This window comes from Neolamprologus multifasciatus, chromosome 12 (genome assembly GCF_963576455.1).
Source record: "Neolamprologus multifasciatus chromosome 12, fNeoMul1.2, whole genome shotgun sequence".
In the NCBI taxonomy this organism is placed as follows: Eukaryota; Metazoa; Chordata; class Actinopteri; order Cichliformes; family Cichlidae; genus Neolamprologus; species Neolamprologus multifasciatus.
The window spans coordinates 8,213,380-8,236,655 of NC_140450.1; the positions used below are offsets into that span (position 1 = coordinate 8,213,380).

The following is a 23,276-nucleotide window of genomic DNA, read 5'->3' on the forward strand; positions in this document are numbered from 1 at the left end:
ATAAGCCAATCAATGCTTAATCAAGATGCAATCAGTATCAGTAACAGTAGGACAGCGAGCACAGATGGAAATAGTTTGTTATACACGCAGTCCTTTTTGCAGAGAGCTCATTAACTGTTCTGTGACAAAATGTTGAATTCATCACCACCTGCAGATCTTTATACCAACTGTTTTTGTAATTTCACTTTTAAAAACAACCACTTGAACAAGTGACGTACAGATCTGCTGGTCAGTCATTAGTCAGGCTATTGCAGCTGTTGCAGTCTATAATGTTAATTGTTATAGAACACAACATCAAACATTCAGATTTCTTCTCCTTGAAACAAATACAATGCAAAATGTTATTCGCTGGATTCACATCCGCAAAGAAGACTATTACGAAGCAATGGTTCAGTCCTGACATTTGTATGGAATCATTCTGGAGACGATGTCTTATCCGTGTTATTGGTTTTGAACATCTCTCTGTATCTATGAAGCGCCTTGAGGCGACATTTGTTGTGATTTGGCGCTATATAAATAAAATTGAAAAAAGGATGAAAAAAAGAACATACCACAGCAAAATTAAATAAAGCTCGACCCACGACTGTTGAAGCGTGGAAAATCTTCTCGTCCAGTGTTATCTCCTGGAAGAGGTAATAATTGGTTTTAACTTTATGTTTTTGTGTTTTTTCTTTGCTGTCCCTATGCCTTGTGACTAATGTTTGCTTTGCTACTGCAGTTTACAGTTGTGCTGTATATGTCTGTACCCCCAACCCCCCCCCCCCCAACCCCTTTTGAATCAATAAAATGTTGATCACAAAAAAAACATCCAGATTTCTGAGAACTCTGAAAGAAATGGAAAATCTGATAAACACTCTAAATAGCTCAAACGTATAGTTTAAAAAGACCTTTAAAGTGTCAATAATAAAGCATTTTTAATTAAAATATTGCAAATATGTGTTTAAAATTATATAAGACCATTTAAGATTTATGTCGTGGTCCTGGGTCGGTGACCCAGCGCTTTTAGTTTATTATCATTTTCTAGTTTATTATGATGATGATTATTATTGTTTGAGTTCTATGTGTTATATTCGGTCTGCCTTTGAGTCTGCGTCTGTGTCTCTGTCTGTCTATCGTGTCACCCTGCCTGTTTGGAAAGCTGTCTGTTTAGTTCTGTGTCTTGTTTGGTTCCTCGTGTCTGAGTTTCCTGTTTTATTGTGAAGGTCTCTGTCTGATGTGAGTATGTTCAGTTTACATTTCCCCTGTCCCGTCAGCCCTGATTCCTCCCAGCTGTGTTGCCCTCCTGTGTGCCATTTCCTGATTACCTGGTGTGTGTATTTATAGTTGGTGTCTGCCTGTGCTTCTCGTCGCGTCGTCTGTGTTCATTCCCTAGGTTTCTCTACGTCTCTCTGTTCTGCCGTCCTCATCTGCTATCTCCGAGTTTCTCCCGCTGACCTTATGTTCCAGGTTTGTTTGTTAGTTTCACCCAGTTTAGGTTTATGTTCTGTCCTGCCCTCACTTCTGTTATTTGCACTGTAAATAAAACCCACTTGCACCTCCACCATTGTCTGCCATTGGATCCTCCTTTCTCACCCTCCACACGACTGCCGCCCCAGCCGTGACAATTTATGTTTTCATCATGTCTTTCTAGCCCGTGTTTCAGTAACACCTATGTTAAAGTTTTGGAAATCCTCAATGACGAGGACGAGCTTCACTGACTCACTGAATGGATCATAATACCAGTGAGTATGTTGACCTAGCATTCTGAGGTCATTCAGTGATCTGAAAGCCTACAGGCGACTCACGTAAAAACATAAAATATTGCAATATATTTAATTATTACATATGTGTTTTTTATTTGTGATGTGTTGATATTATTCAAATATGTTACATAGTATTTTTTATTATTATTTTTGCCTGTCAGCTGTGGTCATTGTGGTGAAACAGAAGATGCCAGTTTTGTGTGATGAAGTGATTTCCGTTATATGCCAAAAAATAATTGTAGGTATTTGAACTGTTTAATATGACTTGTTGAATATCTCAAACATATCTGTCATGAATGTTATCAAGTCTCTCTAAGCCAGTGAGATCATTTTTATCCCAAGGCAGAAGCTGCAATCAGTTTTTGGCAAAGTGACTTTAATTTATATGTTATTTATCAAGGTAAAGAGATCTGACCAACATGAAAGCAGGAATTCCAACAAATGTAACATTACAGTTCTATAACAAAGTTGTAAGTGGCAAAAATAAACTGGATTGAAAATAATGTAGATACAGTAACGAAGAGTCAATAAACTGTTGATTATAGTGTATTTAGCATCATAAGTAAAGATAATACAAATAGAAGACACGTGGAAACATCACTGTTTTGGGATACAGGGGGTTAAGTGAATATGTGTAATCATGTGATAAAAATGATGCTCCCAGCCAGCCTTGAAACATTCCTAATTCGTATGCTTTCCATACATATGAAAGTCCACAGGGATGAAATTATTAAAGATGTGCTTGATCACTGAAATTTTTATGGAGAGCAGGTGAGAGCTTGCATCATTTTGTTCACTATCCCAGAAGAGATGAAAGAGCAGAGAGCAAACACTTTGAGTTCATAAACTAGAACAAATTTAATTCTCTTGCATTCTCACATTCAGACATTGGGCCCCTTAACCTTGATTAATATTTAATGTTCCTGTTCACATATACTGGTGCAGTACAAGTTGTTCTCAAACAGCCACAAATTAAGGAAAATAAACAAATCTGTCATGGGTAAAAAAACAAAACAAAAAACAGACTGCTAAGAGAGATGACTTCATTTATCATTTCCTATTATGACTTTGTTGCAAAACTTTGAAACTTTTGGGCACAATAAATTACTTACTATGGCATTTGTAGTAACTTTGTAGGATGTGGTACATGTATCGAACAATTGTCCATCAAAGAACAAGACAGATCAAAGGACAGGACAGAATTTGGATACCGCATATAGCTTTTTCATTAAGTCTAGTTATTAAAAATGAAACAAATTTAGATATGCACTCAGTGTATAAGTAAACAGAAAATAAAGCAAGCAACCAATCACACTGAGAGAGGGAGAAAGAGAGACTATATGTAGGTGAGCTGTCACACCAATCCAGGGTTCAGCATCATTCCCAAAGCCAAGCAACCTAACAGGAAATGGGTCTTGAGGCCTAGGGGCACATCACATATCTTACAGAGACCGAATAGTCATTCCATTTGCGCAGCATCCTGATAGGCAGCACGTGTGAGTAGAACGTAAAACCTGGTTCTGAAACCTGCCAACAGTTGATTAAATTCTTCAGTTTAAATTTGTTGCTTATTTCTGGGATGAGTAACATGAAAGAGAAGTTTTTTTTTTCCAGAGCTTCACCTAATTTGCATCCCACTTACATGCTGCTAAGCTGGCAGCTAGTTTCCCTGAGGTCATCTCAGGTGGTCAAATTTTGCAGGTCTAGCGGGTTTTCGCACCTGCACACACCAGTCCTCTATCTCCATGCCTTAAAATCCACGTGGGCAGCGGGCAGAAAATACACTTTGGCTTGCAAGTCAGAAAGCTTGTCTGGGACATAATGAAGCGAGCGACATCCTTAAGCCTCCCGGTTACTAGTGCAGAGCATTTCTCTCTATCTGAGCAGTATGTTGTCCCATGCAGGCTAACGTCAACTCAGCTGTTACATCTGCCCAGGCTCTCCAAATCTCCTTAATTCCTTCAGCAGGCAGCTGGAATCAGCCAAGGGGGCATGCCAAAGATGGAGTAGTAGTTAGCAGCTGTGCAGCCATTCAGAGCTCTTTATGTATTTTGAAAAAGTCACCAGTCGTGAAATAGAACCTCTTTTTTTGTCATTTCTTTTTTATAAAGTGTTCTCTTTCCAGAACAGTATATAAGGTCACTATCTGTGATTTTAATGGTTACTGCACATCTACACTTGAATGTGAGGATGATATGCTTGCTAGACCTCTTGCAATCGCTCTGCCAGGGGACTAACCAGTGTAAGAACGCACATCAGTAAGAAGAACATTTAAGAGATTTCAGGGAGAGCTGTGAAGATAAGCATAATGGCTGTAAATTATACTAATCCAATTACAGCTATTCCATTACATTAAATTACAGAATTAACTTTAATAAGATATTACCAAGGGAGGGGTCACAGTGCGGTTGTCGTTCCATGGCTACAGCCGGAAACCTACACTTGAATGAAATATAGAGTGAAATATATCACCCACACACACTACATAGTTTCAAGACTTCAAAATATTTCCCCCCATCAACTGGCAAGTATTTGTCAGGCCTAGAAAACACACGGAGTCACACTAGTCAACCCCGCAGCAGGAGTTCGTGTAAATGATGGATAGGTAGAAGATTATATTTGTCTAAACAGTCAAGCAGAAAATGAACAGGTGAGAGAAAAGAAATAAGCACACATTTTATTGAGATGTTACGGAGAAAAGATGACTGCAAGAAGCGAGAGATGAAGAAAGATCCACGGAGAGGGGAGAAATTGATAAGCCAGATGAGACCACCAGCTGGCAAAGAAACAATTTCCCACGACCTACACTGTCAAAAATGCAGCTACGAACTCACTTTGGAAACAGTAGCTGTCTTTATCTGACAAACAAGTCAGATATAGCCGGCTACTGTACTTGTTAAATCGAGACTGGCTTTATTTCCTGCAGTCTTTGCCACATGACTTCCATTCATCTATATGTATCTGTCCAGTTACCAAACAACTTTGGCTCATTGTTCTTTGAGAGCTGTTAGATTGTTCTAAAACACTGGCTTTATCGCATTAGTCATTTTGACAAGTGGTCCATGGAGGGTTTACTTTTTATGTATTTTATGTTTTATTTTCTTATGAATAATTCCAATTTGACACTAAAAACATCTTTTTAAATTCAGAATACCAATTAAATTCAGTAAAGATGGCAATTTTTCATCTTGACATGTAGATGAATTAAAATAATAACACACGTGATGCTCAGTGTTTCCCACTAATAGATTCAACAGTGTGGAAGATAACAGTCATTAATTTCCATTTAGCCTGTTAAAGAAAGGTTGTGTGGAAATCTGAAAATAAATAAATAAATAATGCCTGGGAAACCTGGGATTGCATTCTGAGCTGTCAAATGAAAAAGAATAAGATATCCTTAGAGCGTTGTTTACCTCTCAGGCAAACCCCTTGAGAGCCATTGAAGTGAACATCAAGTTTGTCCAAATGACAAATCAAGAGATGGTGGCAATATGTGCAACGACACCTGCTGAATGAGCGCTTTCTCTTTCAGGTTCGACAAAGTATTGTGTCTTCCCTTCCTAGAGGAATCTTTTCGGTGCATGCTCAAATGAACTTTGTTAGCTTGAGATGTGTCAACACTTTTGCTTAAGCAGCATGACTAAAGCTGATCTGGGGACACAGTCAGCCAGTGCTGGAAAGCAATCCGCAGCACTGCTCTATAACTAGCCTGAAATCAGCTGAAACTGTCTAACAACACAGCGGTTGCAACAAACATCCACACTGACAACCCACCTTAGATGTGTCTGCACTCAGGCAGTGTTTCATATACAGTAAATCATGATAAGTGTAGTTTAGTATATGACATTTATCTGTATTGTCTCTTTTTTTTTTACACAAGCCTAATCACTGTAAAGTTTGAGGGCCACAGAATTATAGGATACAAGCATCATCAATCTGTCACTGTCTGTGGACTCCTGCTCTCCTGGCAGAGATTCAGGCAGTGAATTAATCAAAGGAACCGTTATTGCCAAATTACTGACATGGGTTCAAAGATAAATGTCTCCTGGCTGACGCCAACTGACAGCCCTGAGAGTGATTAATTTCACTCCACTCGGGTGATTGGCAAGAGACTCAAACTGAGGAGCGTGCATCATCGTTGTGCCACACATCATCACGTGTTGCACTTTTTTCTCCCCAGAGTCTGGATTACAACAGCAGTCCGTATTACTTTACAGCTTACGGCACCAGTAAAGTGGACAACATATTCTTCAGTTTTTAACTGAAGGGGCACTGAAGCCCAAGGGTCAATGACACAATACTTTCTCAAAGGTCTTTGAACTGGCAACAGGATTGATTTATGTGGACACTGTCCTGTCAAATGCAATGAAGAAAGCAAGTCAGTGAAAAGCCCAAGGTTTTCTTCCAGTGACCAGAGCTTCATATAGCACACAATTCAATAACTGCTGCTGGCACTAATGCAGTTATGTTTTCCTACTGTGGACAGGCAGGTCTGCATCTCTGCCCGAGAAATAAATCTACTTGGATATTAGCATATTATTGTAAACATTCTGCTAAACGTCGTGATGTATTCACACTCAAAACAAAATGACAGTTTAAAGAAATCCTGCGATAACCCTAACAGGCTGTTCATAAATAATCAACTGCGGCAAATTGGTAAGTAGAGCAAAACATCACCTTTTGATCTTGCCTGTTAGCAGAAATACCCCTATCAGTCTTGATATCACTCCCATGGAGAGTAACGAGATCGATCAAATCCATTATCTGGCTTTTGTGTTTATCACGCTTTAAAGTTGCAGCAGGGGCTTGCGTTGTCATAGAAACAGCTGCAGTAGAAAAAGGTTAGCTCGTTGTTGAACTTGGTAGGATGCATGGAGCGAAAAGAGTCATCATTATGGGAGATATCAGCAGCAAAAGCGAAGAGGCGACTGTTGCTTCTTTTGTTTGCTTAGAAAGCAAAGCCTTACAAATTATTATTTGCCGGTGACTGCAAATGTTCTTCCGCTATATGAAAAAGCAGGAGAATGTGTTGAGACGGAGGGGCAATATTGAGTCAAGGCAATAATACTGCCACAGGTGCAGGGATCTGGCTGAATTCCTGCATAGTAATAAAAGTCAGTGACAGAATTTTGTTTTCAAAGCACAGAATTGGGTTGTACCTGCACTACAATGCAATCATCTTGTCTTCCTTCCCCTCGAAAATGAATCTTGGCTGGCCCACACGCAGTAAAGCTGAGCCTCAGTGTGATGTCTTTTAACTTGAAGATTGCACATTAGCATTCACACTGTCTGGGGAAGCTTACCGAGCCTCACCAATGCAGCTTACAATCTATAAAAGGTTGGGCTATTTACAATAAATGCTTTCACTTCAGTTCAATTTTACAAAGAAGTGACAACGAGGACTCTATGATGTGTAGAGCCATTTTCTTAAACAGAAACCATAACACTGCTCAGTTTTCTTATCCATGTAAAAACAGCGTATATTGTTATAGTATATAGTTGTAACAGTGGCCTAATGTGGTGTGAAGAATGTGATGAAAGTCGGCGGCATGATCATTTTAAAATGGAGCTTTCTAACTCCAACTGTTTGATGTTGTGAATAGAGTGTGTTTGAAAAGAAATCATTTTAAAGTGGAAACTTCAACATGTTGCTTTAGAAGGAAGTAACAAACAACCATTATGATCATTTAACTGTGGTCTTAGTTCACCATTTCAACTTAACATGGTTATATAGTTAAGTAATAAATACTAAATACTATAGGCGGCAGGTAGTCCTCATGCAGCAGTCGCCCCCAGCTGATGTCAGAGTAGTGAAGCCGCTGGCTGGCTGCTATGTCCATTTTGATTGATAATGGTTAAAAATGTTCTTCTTTTACTGTTACTTTTTGTGGATGACAAGGTTTAAAACGACTTAAAAAGACACACACACAAAAAAAGTTACTCCGCCAGAGTGCCTATTTTGGGTCACTTTTGCCGGTCCCAAGTCCGGATAAAGGAGGAGGGTTGGAATTACTGAAAACAATAATAAGAAAAGAGAAAGAAATTTTTAATTTGTAGTTCTAAATATATTCTATATATTCTAAATGCTTTTAGGGTGTGTTTTTTAATCACTTTGTCTCTTCCACGATGTTATGTCTCTCTCCTACAGCTACCAATTATGCAAATTAGGTGATGACATCATTTAGCGACTTCTAGCGACTTCTAGGACAGCCAATAGTGATTTTCCTTACTGAGGAGTTGGCAACACTGAAAAAAGTTAGCATTCATTCTCCAGCTTCACTGTTTATGTTACGCTAACATAGCTATGTCGCTAGCGATCACATAGCACATCATTATATACCAAGGTAGCCCAACTTCAGTAACCCTACAGACGTCACTGCTGTTTAGTTTCCTGTCTTCATTTATGTTGGAAGTGATAGCAGAGCTGTACATTTAAATTTTTTCACAAATCTCTCTTTCAGAACATGGTATATCATGTTTAGGTAGAAACTAGCGAGCTAACTTTCTGCTAACTTCTAACTCCGTTAAATTTAATACATTCTGTTTTCATGGATGCCTGGATGTTAAACTTCATTGTTACACCTGTTAAAGCAGCAACATTGATCATTTTATTAAAGATAAAAGAATTAGACAGTTTTTAACTCTCAGTGATGCTGCAGTGTTCGTTTGACTTTGGGACCTGAAGCGGGTGGAATTTTGGACCCGGATTCCTCTGCGAGGCTCCTGACTATGGTAGCCATAATGCTCCAACAATCCATCAAGCGGTGCGGCTTCGTAGCTTACCAAAGTTGCACTAAAACATTTTTTGACAGATTTTTGAGTGCCGTGTACCACATAAAATCAGTTCAAAGAATGCATTTCTTAGTTTTCACAGCTTGGTAAAGATTTTAAGCCACTTGAGTTGTCAGGAGGGAATCCAGAGCTCGGTTGGGCAACAAAACACAATGCTGCCTATGGTATTCAGATGAGATGAGAAACTAACAGGCTAGATCTGAACCGAGGACAATGTGATTGCTGTAAGATAGGCAGCAGGAAGTGTTTGCAGTGTACGACAGGAGATAAGGTGAGGAGCGCGATCTCACCAGAGGCAAGTGTTTTGCTCTGCACTCAGCTGAAAGTGAATGGCTGATCTGTGCATCCACATGCATACACCTTGTTTAAAACCCCTGTTTCTTTTCCTTCAAAGGCTTTCCCAACTCAAGAGACACAAAGGAGCCTTCTGAAGGAATATCTCCTGGTGTTTCAATGGGACAGCCGTGCGCCTAAAAATTTCTCTTAACTTGCAGATCCACATGCAGCCTCCTGCTTCACAGATGTTTAATTAAAAGCGGATCCCACTTTTTCCACTGAGATTTCTCATCTGAATGGGAGAAATGTTGTAAACATAGCAGATATTTGATATTTGTTTTTATTGGCTTATTTGACTTTGTAGATGCATTGTGTCTTCTTCTTCTGTTTTTGCATACCCACACGTTTAGGGGTAAGAAAATGCAGCTGTAACATATGGGATATGACGAATGTGCAGTTTGAAACAAGCTTCCTGTATAAGCACTTTACTGGAAAGATCACACCTTTCCATTTCAGCTAGGTTATGGTGACCCAATTACTAGCAAAGTTTTCTACAGACCATGTTGACTGGTTCACAAATTGTGTAGCTAATTAACAAGACAAACCTCATATGCACCAGCGGGAGACTAGGCTAATCTAAGTTGTGTGAATCGTTTAAAAAAGAAATTGCAATGAGACGAAGCACGTGTATTTGACAGGTGCAATGCACCCCATCAAACCAAAAATCATTTGAAGGAATACGTGTGACAAGAGGTCCTTCACAGGGCAGTTGATAAGGGGATTACTTGACTGCTGCTTTTTGGCAAGCTGATACCCCATTCTTAGAAGTCAGAGGGATTTGAAGATACACATACAACCATGTGTGCACAAACACACAAAAACACTGTGTCTAAATGCTCGAGCTTTTCCCTCATATTGCTGAGGAGAGCACAGATCCCACCAGAAATCTCCCGGCAGGGCCTATATCAAAAGCTTAGTCTGCTGCAGCAAGGATCACACCTCTGGGAATTCTCCCCACAAACACGTAGCTGAGAACAAAGGCAGTTATTGTCAAAGTGTGTTCTGATTTAACTTATAATTACATTCAATGAGGAAAAGCAAGGGAATCTAGGCTGTGTGAGATATCACATCCAAAGTTTCAATGAACCGATTTGCCATAAAAGCTGAAGATAAAATGGAACAATGAGCAGAAAACTGAGACAATCAATGAGGAAAGTGATGCAAGCTTCCCACATATTTAAAAAGCAGAGGGAAAAAATATTATTACAGTATTTGTATCGTGCTACGAACTTCTGTTGCTCATGTTTAATATAAAATGCTGGTGCAAGTTCAGATAAAACAGAACATTACTGCTGTGCTTCATAGTTCGTGGGTACTTTGTGTAAAATACTGACTTCAGGAATTTCATTTCTTGAGCTGTTGTGTTTCAACTTTTTACATTGCCTCAGAAAAATTCCACAGCGCTTTGTCCATTCATGCATCCTTGTAACTACTTATTCAGTTCAGGGTCGCAGACGGGCTCTGATGTGCAAAATGCACCAATAGCAACAAAAAAAGATAGTTTTAGACAGAAAATAACAAAACCAAAAACACAACAATTATACAGAAAACTTCAATGCAATCAGTGAAACCTAAGTCGGTGGTGACAGGCACAAATCTTTTCTCAGTCTTTGCATGAATTTTAAACAGAGTTTGAAAGGACGGAAGATGAGATTGGAATCATAAAGTACCTTTTTAACAAAGGACATTTGAAATTAGAATTTCATACACCACAGAGTGTGAAAAATTATTATCAGTGTTTAACCCACCAACAGGGTCTCTGCAATTGGTATTACAAGTCCCTCACTGGACCCAAGCTTGAATACAGAAACTAGCCATTTTATACTATATACAATTTAAAAAAAACTCTCTCATGTAATTAACAGTGTGTTTAAAAAATAGACCATCTTAGCCTCACAATTAGCATTATACCTGACTGATGTATACACATCAGTACAATAAGTGCAACATATAAATGTCCACCTTCCTTTGTTAGTTTAAAGCCAGGAGAGTTAACAGTTTTGCTGATATACTCTATGACAAAGAGTATTAGTATTGTTTTTATTTTAGCTATGTGTGGTCTCTTGATGGAGACAAACATTGGCAAACATACAGAGCATTGGATAACACTGGCAGGCAGAACTCTGGTATCATCAGTGCTGATTCACTGCAGTGTGCTTTTGGCGTTTGAACGGACATTTTCATGATATATGTTGAAAGGTGATTTACACTGTATGAATGCCCTTATGATTCTGATCTCATTGATCTCCTCCTTCATCCCATTTAGCAGTACATAGGGAAAGGACTTACTGTGTACTACAGAAAAAAGAAATTATATCTACTTGTCACTAATGACGGCTTCCATCCACTCAAAATAAATAACATTCTTTGTACATTTAAATGAGTATTCTGAAAGGTTAATGTGTGTGTGCAAGTAAGCAATATGAAAGTTATAACATAATGATTATATAATTAATTTACACTTGACACCTACTTTATTGCATACACCTTGCTTGTTTGGGTTAGACCCATTTTTGGCACAGGCTCAATACGTTTCTGGAAATATTTCCGCATAGATTTGGATCCATATTGACATGATAGCATCGATGATGTGAATCTCCCTTTTCACCACATCCCAAAGGTGCTCTGTTAGATTGAGATCTGCTGCTTGTGGGGGCCATTTGAGTACAGACAACTTAATGTCCTATTCACCAGCTTGAAACCAGTTTGAGATGATTTTGAGCTTTGTGACGTGGCGTGTTACCCTGCTGAAAGCAGCCATTACAAGACGGATACCCCGTGGTCACAAATGGATAGACATGGGCAGCAACAATACAGTTGACTATGGCTTTTAAATGATGCTCAATTGCTACTAAGTGGCCCAAAATGTTCAAAGTAGCCATTCTCTCACACTATTACACCACTAGTAGTAGCCTGAACTACTGATACTAGGCAGGATGGATCCATGTTTTTATGTTGTTTATGCCAAATTCTGACCCTTCCACCAAATGTCGCAGTGGACTAATCAGATTAGGCAACATTTTTCCAATCTGCACTTGTCCAGCTTTGGTGAGCTCATGCAAACTGTATCCTCAGTTTCCTGTTCTTAACTGACATAACCCATCTGCTTGAAGGTTCAATAGGCGAAGCATTCAGAGACATCTGTATATCTTCTTACATCGCTGATTAGATATTTGCATGAACAAGCAGTTGTGCAGATGCACCTAATGAAGTGGCCAGTAAGTGTAGACAGTCCCGATCCAAATATTCAAAGAGAACATTTTATAGAGCAGCATGTTTTAAGCAAGCTATAGCTTAGAGACTCTCTTTTATGACACAAAGACTCCAGTTATTAAAAGAATGAGGCAAACAACAGAAAACACACTAAATTGAGAGTGGGAAGAAAGCCTAATGGTGGTAGATTATAATGGTATTACTACTTTGTGAGACACAAGTAGGATACACGCAGCAGGCTTGAGGTGTCTGTGGGATGATGGGACTGACACTCAGCAGATGAGTCACACAGAAGCTAAGCAGAGGGGTGAGGATCATAAAGACTTCTGCTCAGCTGTGAGCAGAAAAGAGCATTGCTCCAGTGAGTCATCCTCTACTGGTTTTGACCTTTGTCACTCAGACCTTTATCTGCTGACTGTTTACATCCATAGCTGAAGGTCTATATGGAATCATTGGGTGTTTATACTCCCTTGTTGCAAGCCAAAGATGATGTAATGAGGGATTTTTCCAGTAGGTTTCAGTCAAAAGTGCTGCAGTGGCTCACTACCTTTGCAGTTTAATGGGATTATGACAACATTGTGATATATTAATCGCGTTATGATATTTATGCTAAGCTAATATGGAGATGAATTACGCTCTGACTACAACCAGTATTAGTCACAATTTTAGAGGCTTTTGATATTCTAAAATCAAGTGAAACACTTGCCTGGAATACAAAATAAGCATCGCCTATCATACAACTTTAGATCAGCAAAAGTATTACTTTTTATTACGTATCTCATTATTACTGCAACAGAATTTAAAGAATATTTTGAAATTTTGGGATGTACACATCTGCTTTCTTGCTAAGAGTTTGACAAGAAGATTTATATCACTCGTATGCAGAGATGGGCAGTAACGCGTTACTGTAATCCGATTACTTTTTTCAAGTAACGAGTAAAGTAAGGGATTACTATTGCAAAAACGGTAATTGGATTACTGTTACTTTCCCGTAGGAACGCCTCGTTACTGCGTTACTAAAACCGTGATTTTTTTTGCGAGAATGTCATACATAAGCAAGTGCCACGTTTGTGAAAACAGCTGTGTGCAGATCAACAATGGATAATATATCGAGTGCGGGAGAGAGTATGAGCATGCAGCGTTTAAAGCGTGGCAGTACTGACCTTACTTTAAGTTTGATTCCATAAAAAGTGACAAAAAAATTAGTGTCCGTTGTGTACGGAAGCGTAGAGCTGCCACCCAGGCAAAAGAAAAATACAAGTGTATCACGTTATAACGTGAAAAGTTTATTGTTCTAACAAGATACTTTTCCTGTTTGTACAATATACTTTTCCCGTTTGAACAACATAATATCACGTTATTACAATATACATAATTATCACGTTTGTACAATATAATATTTATATTGTACGAACGTGATAATTATGTATATTGTAATAACGTGATATTATGTTGTTCAAATGTGAAAGGTATATTGTACAAACAGGAAAAGTATCTTGTTAGAACAATAAACTTTTCACGTTATAACGTGATACACTTGTATTTTTCTTTTGCCTGGGTGGCAGCTCTACGCTTCCGTAGTTGTGCATGGGAAGAAAACTTCTTTTTACAGCGAAAAAAAACCCCCTAAACTTCCGAGCAAATGCCGAGTGCGCTATGACATAATGGGAAATTCACAGAGAAACTCGCAGATTCTTCCACTGACCGCTGTGGCACACCTACACCAGGGTAAACCTCCGCCCACCCTATTCCTGCTTTACAGATGAAAATAGAGCAAAAGGACCGCTGAGTCTTTGACTTTATTTATGTTCTGCTGTGTTTTACTTGCATCTATTTGAAAGAGTGAGTGTTAACACACAAAAAAATATTTTATGTGCTGGAATGTGCAGAAAATAGGTTTAAATATTAAACAAATTTCTTCCAGTCAGAGAATGTTGCATATAATTAAAATTTTGCTTGATGCATAAAGTTAAAAGATTAAAACTAATAAAACAAGTTTTAAAAAGAGACTTTTCCATTTGATTACATTTTGTATGATGGATTATGTAGAAAAAGTAGAATTGGGCTGAAAGATCTATCACTTTATCACCTATTCAGGTCGTAAATCATGTTTTTAAAAAGTAACTAAGTAACTAAGTAATTAATTACTTTTGAAAATAAGTAATCAGTAAAGTAACGGGATTACTTTTTGGGGGAAGTAATCAGTAATTAGTTACTGATTACTTTTTTCAAGTAACTTGACCAACACTGCTCGTATGTGCATCCTTTAAGTATTAAACTATAGCCAGGAGCCAATTAACTTTACTTGCATAAATTTGGGGGAGAACAGAGACACATTGCCTTCTGTTGCTTTGGAATCGAATCAAAGTAACAGTCTATGTGCTGCCACTGTGCAAGTACATATCCAGAACATATCATCTAGTTAAACTGTACACTGGTATTTCTGAGGATTAAAACACTGAGGGCCGAAGTAAAAGGCGATGGCGAGCTAATTGTATTTCTTTAGGACAAAACCAGGATAGCTATTCTTCTTTTACCCCAATATGCTAATTCAGAGATATGAAAAAAGAGACATGGGTCTTAAAATTTTAAATGTGAGAGAATTTCACAAAAACAAAAAAGGTAGAATTCACAATTCTGAATTTAAATATATATATATATATAAAACTGTGTCAGATGTGACTGGTGATTCTAGATTAGATAACTGAACAATGCTTAAAAATTTTCTTTAAAAAATTGAGCAGACAAATACCTGGGAGATGCCAAGTTTGCACTATCTTTTTTGAAAACCTTTAGTTAAGCTGACCAGCTACAGGCTGGAACTTCATATTTAGTGACCACACATAACAGCAATATCTTCCCATGTCATCGAAATCTTGAAGTCCAAAAAGCTTATTTTGCCAACCATTACAGTAACTAAGGGGAATTCTATGTCCTGGGTCATGTAGACCTCAATATAACAGTTGGATTAAACCAGTGCAACATAACTAGTAAACACTCCATCAGCAGCAGCACATTATGTAGTGCGCCTGAAGCTGACCTAACTCATTCCAGAAGCTGCACAGTGGTCACATGTACCTAGGTCCTTTGCCAAGCCATCCCATCCAAGTCAATTTCACAGCTCGCCTGTAGTGAGTTTTTTCCCCTTCTTTCTTCTCTTTCAAACTCAATTTCAGCAACTTCTGGGAGACAGCAGTGGCCTCCCTGTTAGTCGATCACATTTTCTCATTAATTTAAAGGCACCGTAGTTGCTGTTTAATTCATTGTCTATCCATGTGCATTAAGGAAACTGCTTCGCCATACTTTAAAAAACCCAAACAGCCTCAGACGTATGACACTGTTGTTCCAGACTTGATAAACCACCAGTCAGGATGTGTTACAGTAGGATGTTCCGGAGGACTGTCACACACAGAAAAAAAAGAGTAAAACTATTCATACACATACAGTTTAATGTGTGATCCTAGTATATCTCAAATGATATTTTTCACAGGATATGTGATCTAATGGCTCTCTCAGATGAAGTGCCTCACCACATATGCCAGAGTAGTTACATCTCTATCAGTATCATTCTACATGTGATTTGAACTCCCATTTGTAATTACAAAATTATGAGGATTTTTCTCTATTATATTAAAAAAAATGAAAAATGAAAGCATGTGTATGTGAAGGTGCATGAATTTGCATTCTGATGCATGTACCAGTACGCTGCTGGCACAGGTGTGCAGGGGCTATTTACATTAATTTTATGAGCTATAAATGACAGAGCAGGAATCTTAGGTTCATCAAATAATCGTCATTCAGTGGGGGTCATCCCGATTATCATAGCATTAAAGCGACATGTGAAACAACCATTAATAATTCATAAGGTTGTCCGCCTCAATTAAGGGCTTCCTTCTGGTCCTATATCTGGCTTGTACACCAAGTATTGGTTTTCTTCATGATTGTTAAGGTGTTATGTCTCCACCTAAAGGTACTCCGAGGAACTGTGTGGGGATCGTTCGTCTATGTGTGAGCCCCACATGACAAAAAGCTGAACTGATAGGCAGGATAATCATATAAACACTCAGAGCAGCATTTTAATCAGAGCCAATTATAGATCTCTGTCATATTTAATGACATATTAGGTACAAGTTGATACGATTAGGCTTGTGAAGGGAGATATTGTACTCATCCAATTACAGATACATATCTATAGTTTTTCATTTGAAAAAAAGCAATTATTACCATTAATGCAACTGTAGATAATGCATTACAAGTAAAGTTTTATTATTTAGCTTTAAAAATAGCATTACATGCTCCCAAGATAAATGTACAATAGATTGTGCAATTCTATACAGAACATTTTAAAGTGTCAAAAATGTTTCATAAAGTGGTTTAAATAGTGAGAAAACTACAGGAATTCTGAAAGTTTTTCCTTTACTTTCTCTTCAATGTTTGCATAGTATTTCATGTGGACAAGTATTGCTTTGGCGGCCTGTAGCTCTCCTGAAAAAGAAAGAAAGAGGGTGAAAAAGGAGGTTTAATCAATGACTCACTCAGTGACTTAAAGGGAAGCTTCAACTCGATTACAAAACACACAAAGAGGAATGAGTGGGAGGAGTAGACACTGTTTCAAAGCAGCATCTGAATATTATTACCTTTACGAAGAGCAGCATCTATATGCACTGTCAAGTCTGCCAGTTTTCCTGCAGGTAAGGAAAAGGCAAGTTCTATATCTGCACGTGTTTACAACATACCCCACACGTGGTGCTGTTTATTCACAGTGAAGAGATCTACTTAGAAACTGTACAGATTCTATACACATAGGTAAGTCTGTCACGTACTGACTTTACTGGGAGGCAATTATGACTGTTTCTGTAATGTAATGGGTCATTTGTTATGTAAAATTGGGGGCAAATTGAAAATTACTGTAGCCAGCGAAACTGTTCCCATTGGACAAGCACATTTCCTAATATCCTATGGTTTGTCCTCTTCAGAGACAAGGTTAAATTTTAATCTTACTTAAGCTCAATAAAAACTCATCAAAATCTGCGATTTCTGCCACATGCGGCATGATGCGGTCTACACTGAATTGAATCTGAAGGCACACAATTGTATCTGCTCCATCAACCAGCAACTGGCTCTGTTTGAAAAATCCAAAACAATTGTATAGGGACATTGTCTTTAAGGACTAATAGAAAGCGGCATGTGGAGACTGCTGTCTGCCATGTATAAAGCCACTTGCAGTAGCAAACAGACATACATTATGCTGAGCGTTTTGCACTACAATTGACATTTAAAAATGTTTTTCTTGTGACACCTTCAGCGTGAGCAGTTTTGAATCACAATGAGAAATTCAAAGCTGCTCACACTCCTGGGACACGAGTACATTCTTCCATAATCCAGTTTTTTTTTTATCCTGTTCATTTTTTGTATTTATTCTGCATTAATGATTCAGAGTAATTACTGTGTATTCAGTGTTTAATGACCTTTTTATTTACTATATTTCATTGTTCATGTCATTCTCACCTTGGATTCAATCTGCCTACATATGTACTCTACCAGTGCTGGTCTGTTTGGTTGCTGTGAAAATGGGTAAATCCCTTGCTTCTCTGTTGTATATCTGACAAGAGTAGCTCCTTGAGGAGTGTTAGATGTAGTGCTACACTGCACTTGAGGTTACTATGGAAACCACAGGTGTTTCCAGATAGACCAGAGCTGAAATCTAAGGGATTGCAACCTTAACCCTTAAAATCAAGCATGTGTGCAGTTCAGCCATTAAGTGATTCTCATCTCACACTTTAATAACTGACGATTTAGACTGAAGTAGATACATCTGACATGCAGAAAAATGTATTTTACACATCCACTTTTGCTACATTAGGCAAACGACTTGCTAGAAATCTACTTAAGTAATGTTAAAATAACAACTTGTTTACCTTTTATATCTCGGCCAATCATAATGGCCTCTTCTGGAGTCTGTGCTTCATCGAGGGCCTCATTAATCTCCATCAGCTTGATTAGAAAATTTGAATCAGCTCCAGAGTCTGTGCCCTCTTCTATATTCATTCCCTCTAGTTCCAGCTGAAACATATGATGGGAATCTGTCAAAGGTTGCTCCTTTAGATGTAAGACACCAGTCTTTTCTGCCAAATGGTGACGAACATGTGATCACACAGAAAGACCTTGTAATTACGAATTTTGCTACAAGTTAAATCAGAGATTTGAAACTCACCATATAAAGACCACGACTCAAAGGCTTAAGCAGAGTGCGGTATGCTTTGTTAACGAGAGCAGACTGCCTTTCTGAATACTCCTGTTCTTTCTGCAAAAGAAGGATGTGTTGTGTTAGGATTATTTCTAAGCATAGCAAGTTCAATCCAAAATCATTTATTAAAAAGGAAAAGAAAGACTGTATTATAATGTTTTGTTTTTATTTGTATTTCTATGGATTTGAAAGAATGAACCTTTACAATATTCACAGAAAATGTGAGTGATTTTACACTTTGCAATCGCAATCTATAGCATTGTCAAAAACCTTTATGATACTGATAATTATCTGTATGACATGCATCAACTCTTGCAGTCAAGCACTTTGGGACCCTTCCAGAGATGCAGGTGTGAGTTTGACATGAAAAATGTGCGGAAACAAGATGTGAGGTTTGGGTGGGAGCGGGGGTGAGAGCTCCGAAATGGTTGGCAGATCTGAGAACATTTTGCAGCTATCAGGTCTGTCGGCTCTGGTGAAAATCAATAGTCGGAAGCTCTGACCCATGGGCCCATCGTGTGAGGCTGTTTCTCTAATAACAACCAATGCAGTAGGTGGCTGCCTCATATAAGTAATGACTTTTCTATATATGATGCAAACCCCTGAGGGTGGAAGATGTCTAATTAAGAAACAAATGACCAGAGGTGGTGATAAATAAAACAGATTCAGTACAATATTTGACAGGTTGTGTATAAAGAAACAATTTAGGCTACCTCTCCTCTCTCACATTCTGCTGAATATGAGTTTAGCTTTCATATCATATCATGACAACATTCTGCCTTTCGCGTTTCCACCTGAGTGTACAGAATAAATTACACCCAAAGCAATACATCTCCTCTCCATCTTGCATTCATAATGCTTATTCTCGTAAACTGCCAGGCATTTCTCTTAATGATCTACAAGGGGGGAAATGGAAAATGGGGAGCTTTAACACTATTTACCACATTGTAAAATAACATCTAACACATTAAAACGGATGCACTGGGACAAGCCTTATTTCTTTATGTGAAATTGTTAGGCAAGTGATCACCCTTACAGTCACCGTAAATGAGCTGTGGGCTCAATAAGATTTGGCAGGACCTCAACCCTGACACAAAATTCTTTTTTTAACTAAAGGAAGTGACAATTTACAAAAGCAAAGATTAAGAAAACATCAGACTTCTTTCCTAAATTAAACTGCTTTCCTTTTATTGTCTATTTCATGGAAAAAAGATCTCTAGTGGTTTAGTATTTACCTCACAAAGTTATGGAACTCTTAAATGTCCATTGTACGGGATTTATTGTAAGAAAAGAACATTCAGTATTAAATTAGTGTTTGCACACTGGTGTATGCTCCGCAAAAAAACAAACAAACAGTAAGGTGAGGGGTAGTCATATTGTTGCAAACTACACCCTCTGTGCTCGATGACACTAATATAGGTGTTCTGCCTTCTGCAGTTACATAACCTACCATTTATTTTGCCTGTGGAACTTCTCTGCCCAGCCACTATGCGATTTTACCTGTACATTTGTCATTGTCAGACTCAATTTGGCTGAGTTTGTCAAAACATCAAGCATGAGAAGGCACTGGTTCGTATATTTGCTGAGTCTGGGATATTTACACAACTTAATTACATCAGAAATTTACTACCTGTTAAATATCCTTTAAATATAACTGACAAAAAATTAATTACAACTAAATATTCTGAAATTTAGAAAACAACAATCTAGAAACTAAATGAAAGCTAATTGGATTTTAAAGCAAAAAAATTAAACAAATGAACAACCAAAGCTATATAATTATATAACCTTAAAGTTATCTGTATTCTGTGTGCTCGTCTAAAGGGAACAGAATCCCAGCCTTAGTCCTACATACTGCTCCTTATTAATTTTTGATGAACAAAAAAAAAAAGTATGTCACAGAGTGACATTTCCTGGCTTTTTTATGGCTAAATCTCCAAAAATAATGCAAGTGATAGGTTTTTTCCAAGATATCCTCTCCCCTTGGTACATATCTTTATCTTTCAAACTCTAAATTTGCCATCTCTCAGCACAAGCTGAAATACCCCTGATGACATCACAGCAAAATTGTATCATTTTTCTTCAACTTGTCAAAACTCTTCCAGAGCAATAGACAATATCATCCTGCTTGTAGCTGGGGGGGAAAAACAAACAAAACAAAAATACTGCCGTGCTACTGTACACCACTGCAGTGGATTTTAGATTAAACAAAGGCACAAAGAAATTTGGAAAACTGATGATATAACTTTAAATATGAGAATGATTTTTAATACGTGGACAAAAATTCTCTTCTGATGACTGCCTGAAGTCCAGAAAACATGGACATCACCAAATGCAGTTTCTCCCATTGAGACCCTCTGCTAGTCTTAACTACTCACTTCCTGCTTGTTTGTACGTCTCTCCTTTCCGTTTTATCTTCATTTACTGAAAAGCATGCTCTTCTATGTTGAGATCAGGTGACTCACTTGGCCATTGAAGACTATCCCATTCTTTTGCCTTGAGAAGTTCTTGGGTTGCGTTTGCAGTATGCTTATCTGTTATGTGCTGTCTGATTTGCTGTATTTGAGTGAACGTGAGCAGAAACTACACTTGAGAATACATCCTGCTGCTTCTGGTAGCGGTCGCTTGATCAATAAACACTTGTGGGGCATATTATGTCCCTCCCATAACACTGCATCTACCATGTTTGGCAGATGATGAGCCATTTCTCTTCCTATTATGACTTCCTTGTTCTTGAGTGTAACCAGTGTTTTGTTGGTGTTGTCTTGTTGTAAACCATCTACTATAGTTGCCTTATATTGGTCCATCAAGGCTTTTGGTGTTATTCAGCTGGCCAGTGCTTTCCTAATTTTCCTTTTCTTTTTTCAGTATTATGGTGACCCTATTTACTCGCAGCAATCTGACATCATATTAAGAACTCCAGTGAAAATCCACTAGATATTAGTTCAAAACTTTAAATGAATGTCAGATATTATATCTACATAAAGTTTCATAAAATGCACAAGGAATCAACCTCAGCCTCACCATGACTGTGATTGTCAATCAACTGTCCAATTAGGAGCATCTGAAAATGCCAAAGCGGGTAATGCAATACTTTGTATTAAACCCATTGAATCAAAGTTAAAAGTTTGTATTTCAGTGTAATTTTGACAGTTTTAAACATCTTAAATCTACCTTGGTGGTGTACAGAGGCCAAATTAAAAAGACGGTGACATGGACCTTCCTTAGTGTAATTAGAGTTTATATAATGGGTCAATATACACAAACACAATCAGGACTGTTTTGACAATGAAGTAATTGTTTCAGTGATCTTATTAAGCCAAACCGTCCAAATTTATTTGACTAATAAAGAAAATACTCTGCATATAAAACATCTTAATAGTCACAAGATCTTACCCCCTATTTTCACTCTATTATTTTCAGGGGAACAATCTCAGCTACTTACTTTCCCTAATCTATCCAAATAGACTCCTAAGTCACAATTTAGCAGCTTGTGATGAAACCTTTTATCCTGGTAGGAGTTACAAAGTGTCCATTCATAAGGCAAGATGAGTAATTGATTGAAAACTTTCTAAACCAAAGTTAACTTTTGCTTTCTTAACCTGTATAAATATTTAATATATTTAATATACCTCTGTTGGATTTTGCAGTTATAATATAAAATGTTTTGGAACGCAGGTCCTAGTAGGCACTTTTGCATTTCACAGCAGGAAAAGCACTAGTTTAATTATCAGCATAAATAACATAAAGTCATGTTGGCTTACTGGAGTTGTCTCCTGGTTTTCATAGCTGAAATAAGCAGCCATGAATCCCTTCAGCTACACTGATGCAATTCAACATGTAAAGCTGTTTATATTACTAGATTTGTCCATTTATACGCCATTTCCATTTTTCCCAATTTTATACCCCTTTTTTCTTTTCCCTGAGAAACAAATGCTTGTTCATCTACACATCTAAAACTCCTTAAATTTGCTTCCTATGAATTGAGCTTGCTTGGTAGCTTAAAACAGACCAAGTTCCCTAACCAGGCCCTACATTTGTCAGTGTCTTTTAACAAGCCCATCTTTCTTACTTTGCCCAGAGTTACTCCCATGGCCAAGTCACAATGAATTATCATGACAAAACAAAAATGCACACACAAGTGGACAAATGGGGAGAAGGGGTCAGACCCAATTTCCTGTGTCACAGGGCGACTAATAGAAAGGAAAGTGTTCTCTGACTCACAGACCATCTCAGTCAGCAGATCTCTATTCCCCTTACATTCCCCCTGCCTACCACAGATTTCTGGCTGAAGTTGTCTGGATGAAGAGACCGCTGGAGCTGCAAGTATGTTTTCTGCAGCTTTTGTGTGTCCAGTGTGAATGTGTAGTCACTGAAAAATGTAACACATGATAAAATGAATGGACTGGATTCATTTGGAAAACTTTTTAAGATGGTGGCATATGTTAAGGTAAACAAGAAACTCACCAATCCATGATCTTGAAGTAGGATGTCCCTTCTACTGGGGGCTGCACTGCTTTGCATGACACGCAGAAAAATGCAGGTCTTTTGTCAAGAAGATGCTTACAGTTCCAACAGTTCAATTTAATTTGACTTGTGCAGAAATTCCTGGGTGAAGCGGATTGATTAGTGAAGTAAAACAGCTCTCTCCCCTTTCTGAGTGCTCTGAAGTTCATCTTGCTGTGCCATGTGCCCTTCCTGTGGAGGCTGGTAGACATACAGTAAGCTGTATATGTAACAGCTTTAGAAACAAGCACTCGGTTGGTGGTTAGCCAGCTTGAGTGCAGTACAGCCCGGGATGAGCCAACAATCCTCAAAAAGTTGACAGACAACATTTCTGGAATTAAAATGCACTACTTGCTGTCGGGCACTCAATAAATACACAAAATGTTCGCATCTCTTTCCGGAAAAACAAACGAAGAAGAGCGTTCTTCTTCTACGTTTTG

General features: G+C 38.1%; 1 protein-coding gene across 2 annotated transcripts; it reads right to left on the reverse strand.

The window, feature by feature from the left end:
- Window positions 1–16,157: 16,157 nt before the first annotated feature.
- On the reverse strand, window positions 16,158–23,264 carry hscb (HscB mitochondrial iron-sulfur cluster cochaperone). Of its 2 annotated transcripts, XM_085181303.1 has the most exons (6): window positions 22,798–23,264; window positions 22,606–22,702; window positions 18,298–18,387; window positions 18,002–18,146; window positions 16,721–16,768; window positions 16,158–16,568 (listed from the first exon to the last, which is right to left on the reverse strand). In XM_085181303.1, exons 1-6 carry the CDS (start codon window positions 23,163–23,165, stop codon window positions 16,474–16,476), a joined length of 843 nt encoding a protein of 280 aa, XP_085037429.1. In that variant the 5' UTR covers window positions 23,166–23,264; the 3' UTR covers window positions 16,158–16,473. The 2 variants fall into 2 exon arrangements, with proteins under 2 accessions (XP_085037429.1, XP_085037430.1); XM_085181304.1 differs by lacking the exon at window positions 16,721–16,768.
- Between the last annotated feature and the right edge of the window lie 12 nt (window positions 23,265–23,276).

Excerpts from the sequence above, each read along its gene's own strand:
- hscb (XM_085181303.1), bottom strand. The coding sequence starts at position 23,165 with ATGTTGTCTGTCAACTTTTTGAGGATTGTTGGCTCATCCCGGGCTGTA. Across the intron at positions 18,147-18,297 it reads TGAGTCGTGGTCTTTATATG|CTGGAACTAGAGGGAATGAA; the intron begins GTGAGTTTCAAA and ends CATATGTTTCAG. Across the intron at positions 16,569-16,720 it reads AGATGCTGCTCTTCGTAAAG|GAGAGCTACAGGCCGCCAAA; the intron begins GTAATAATATTC and ends TTTCTTTTTCAG.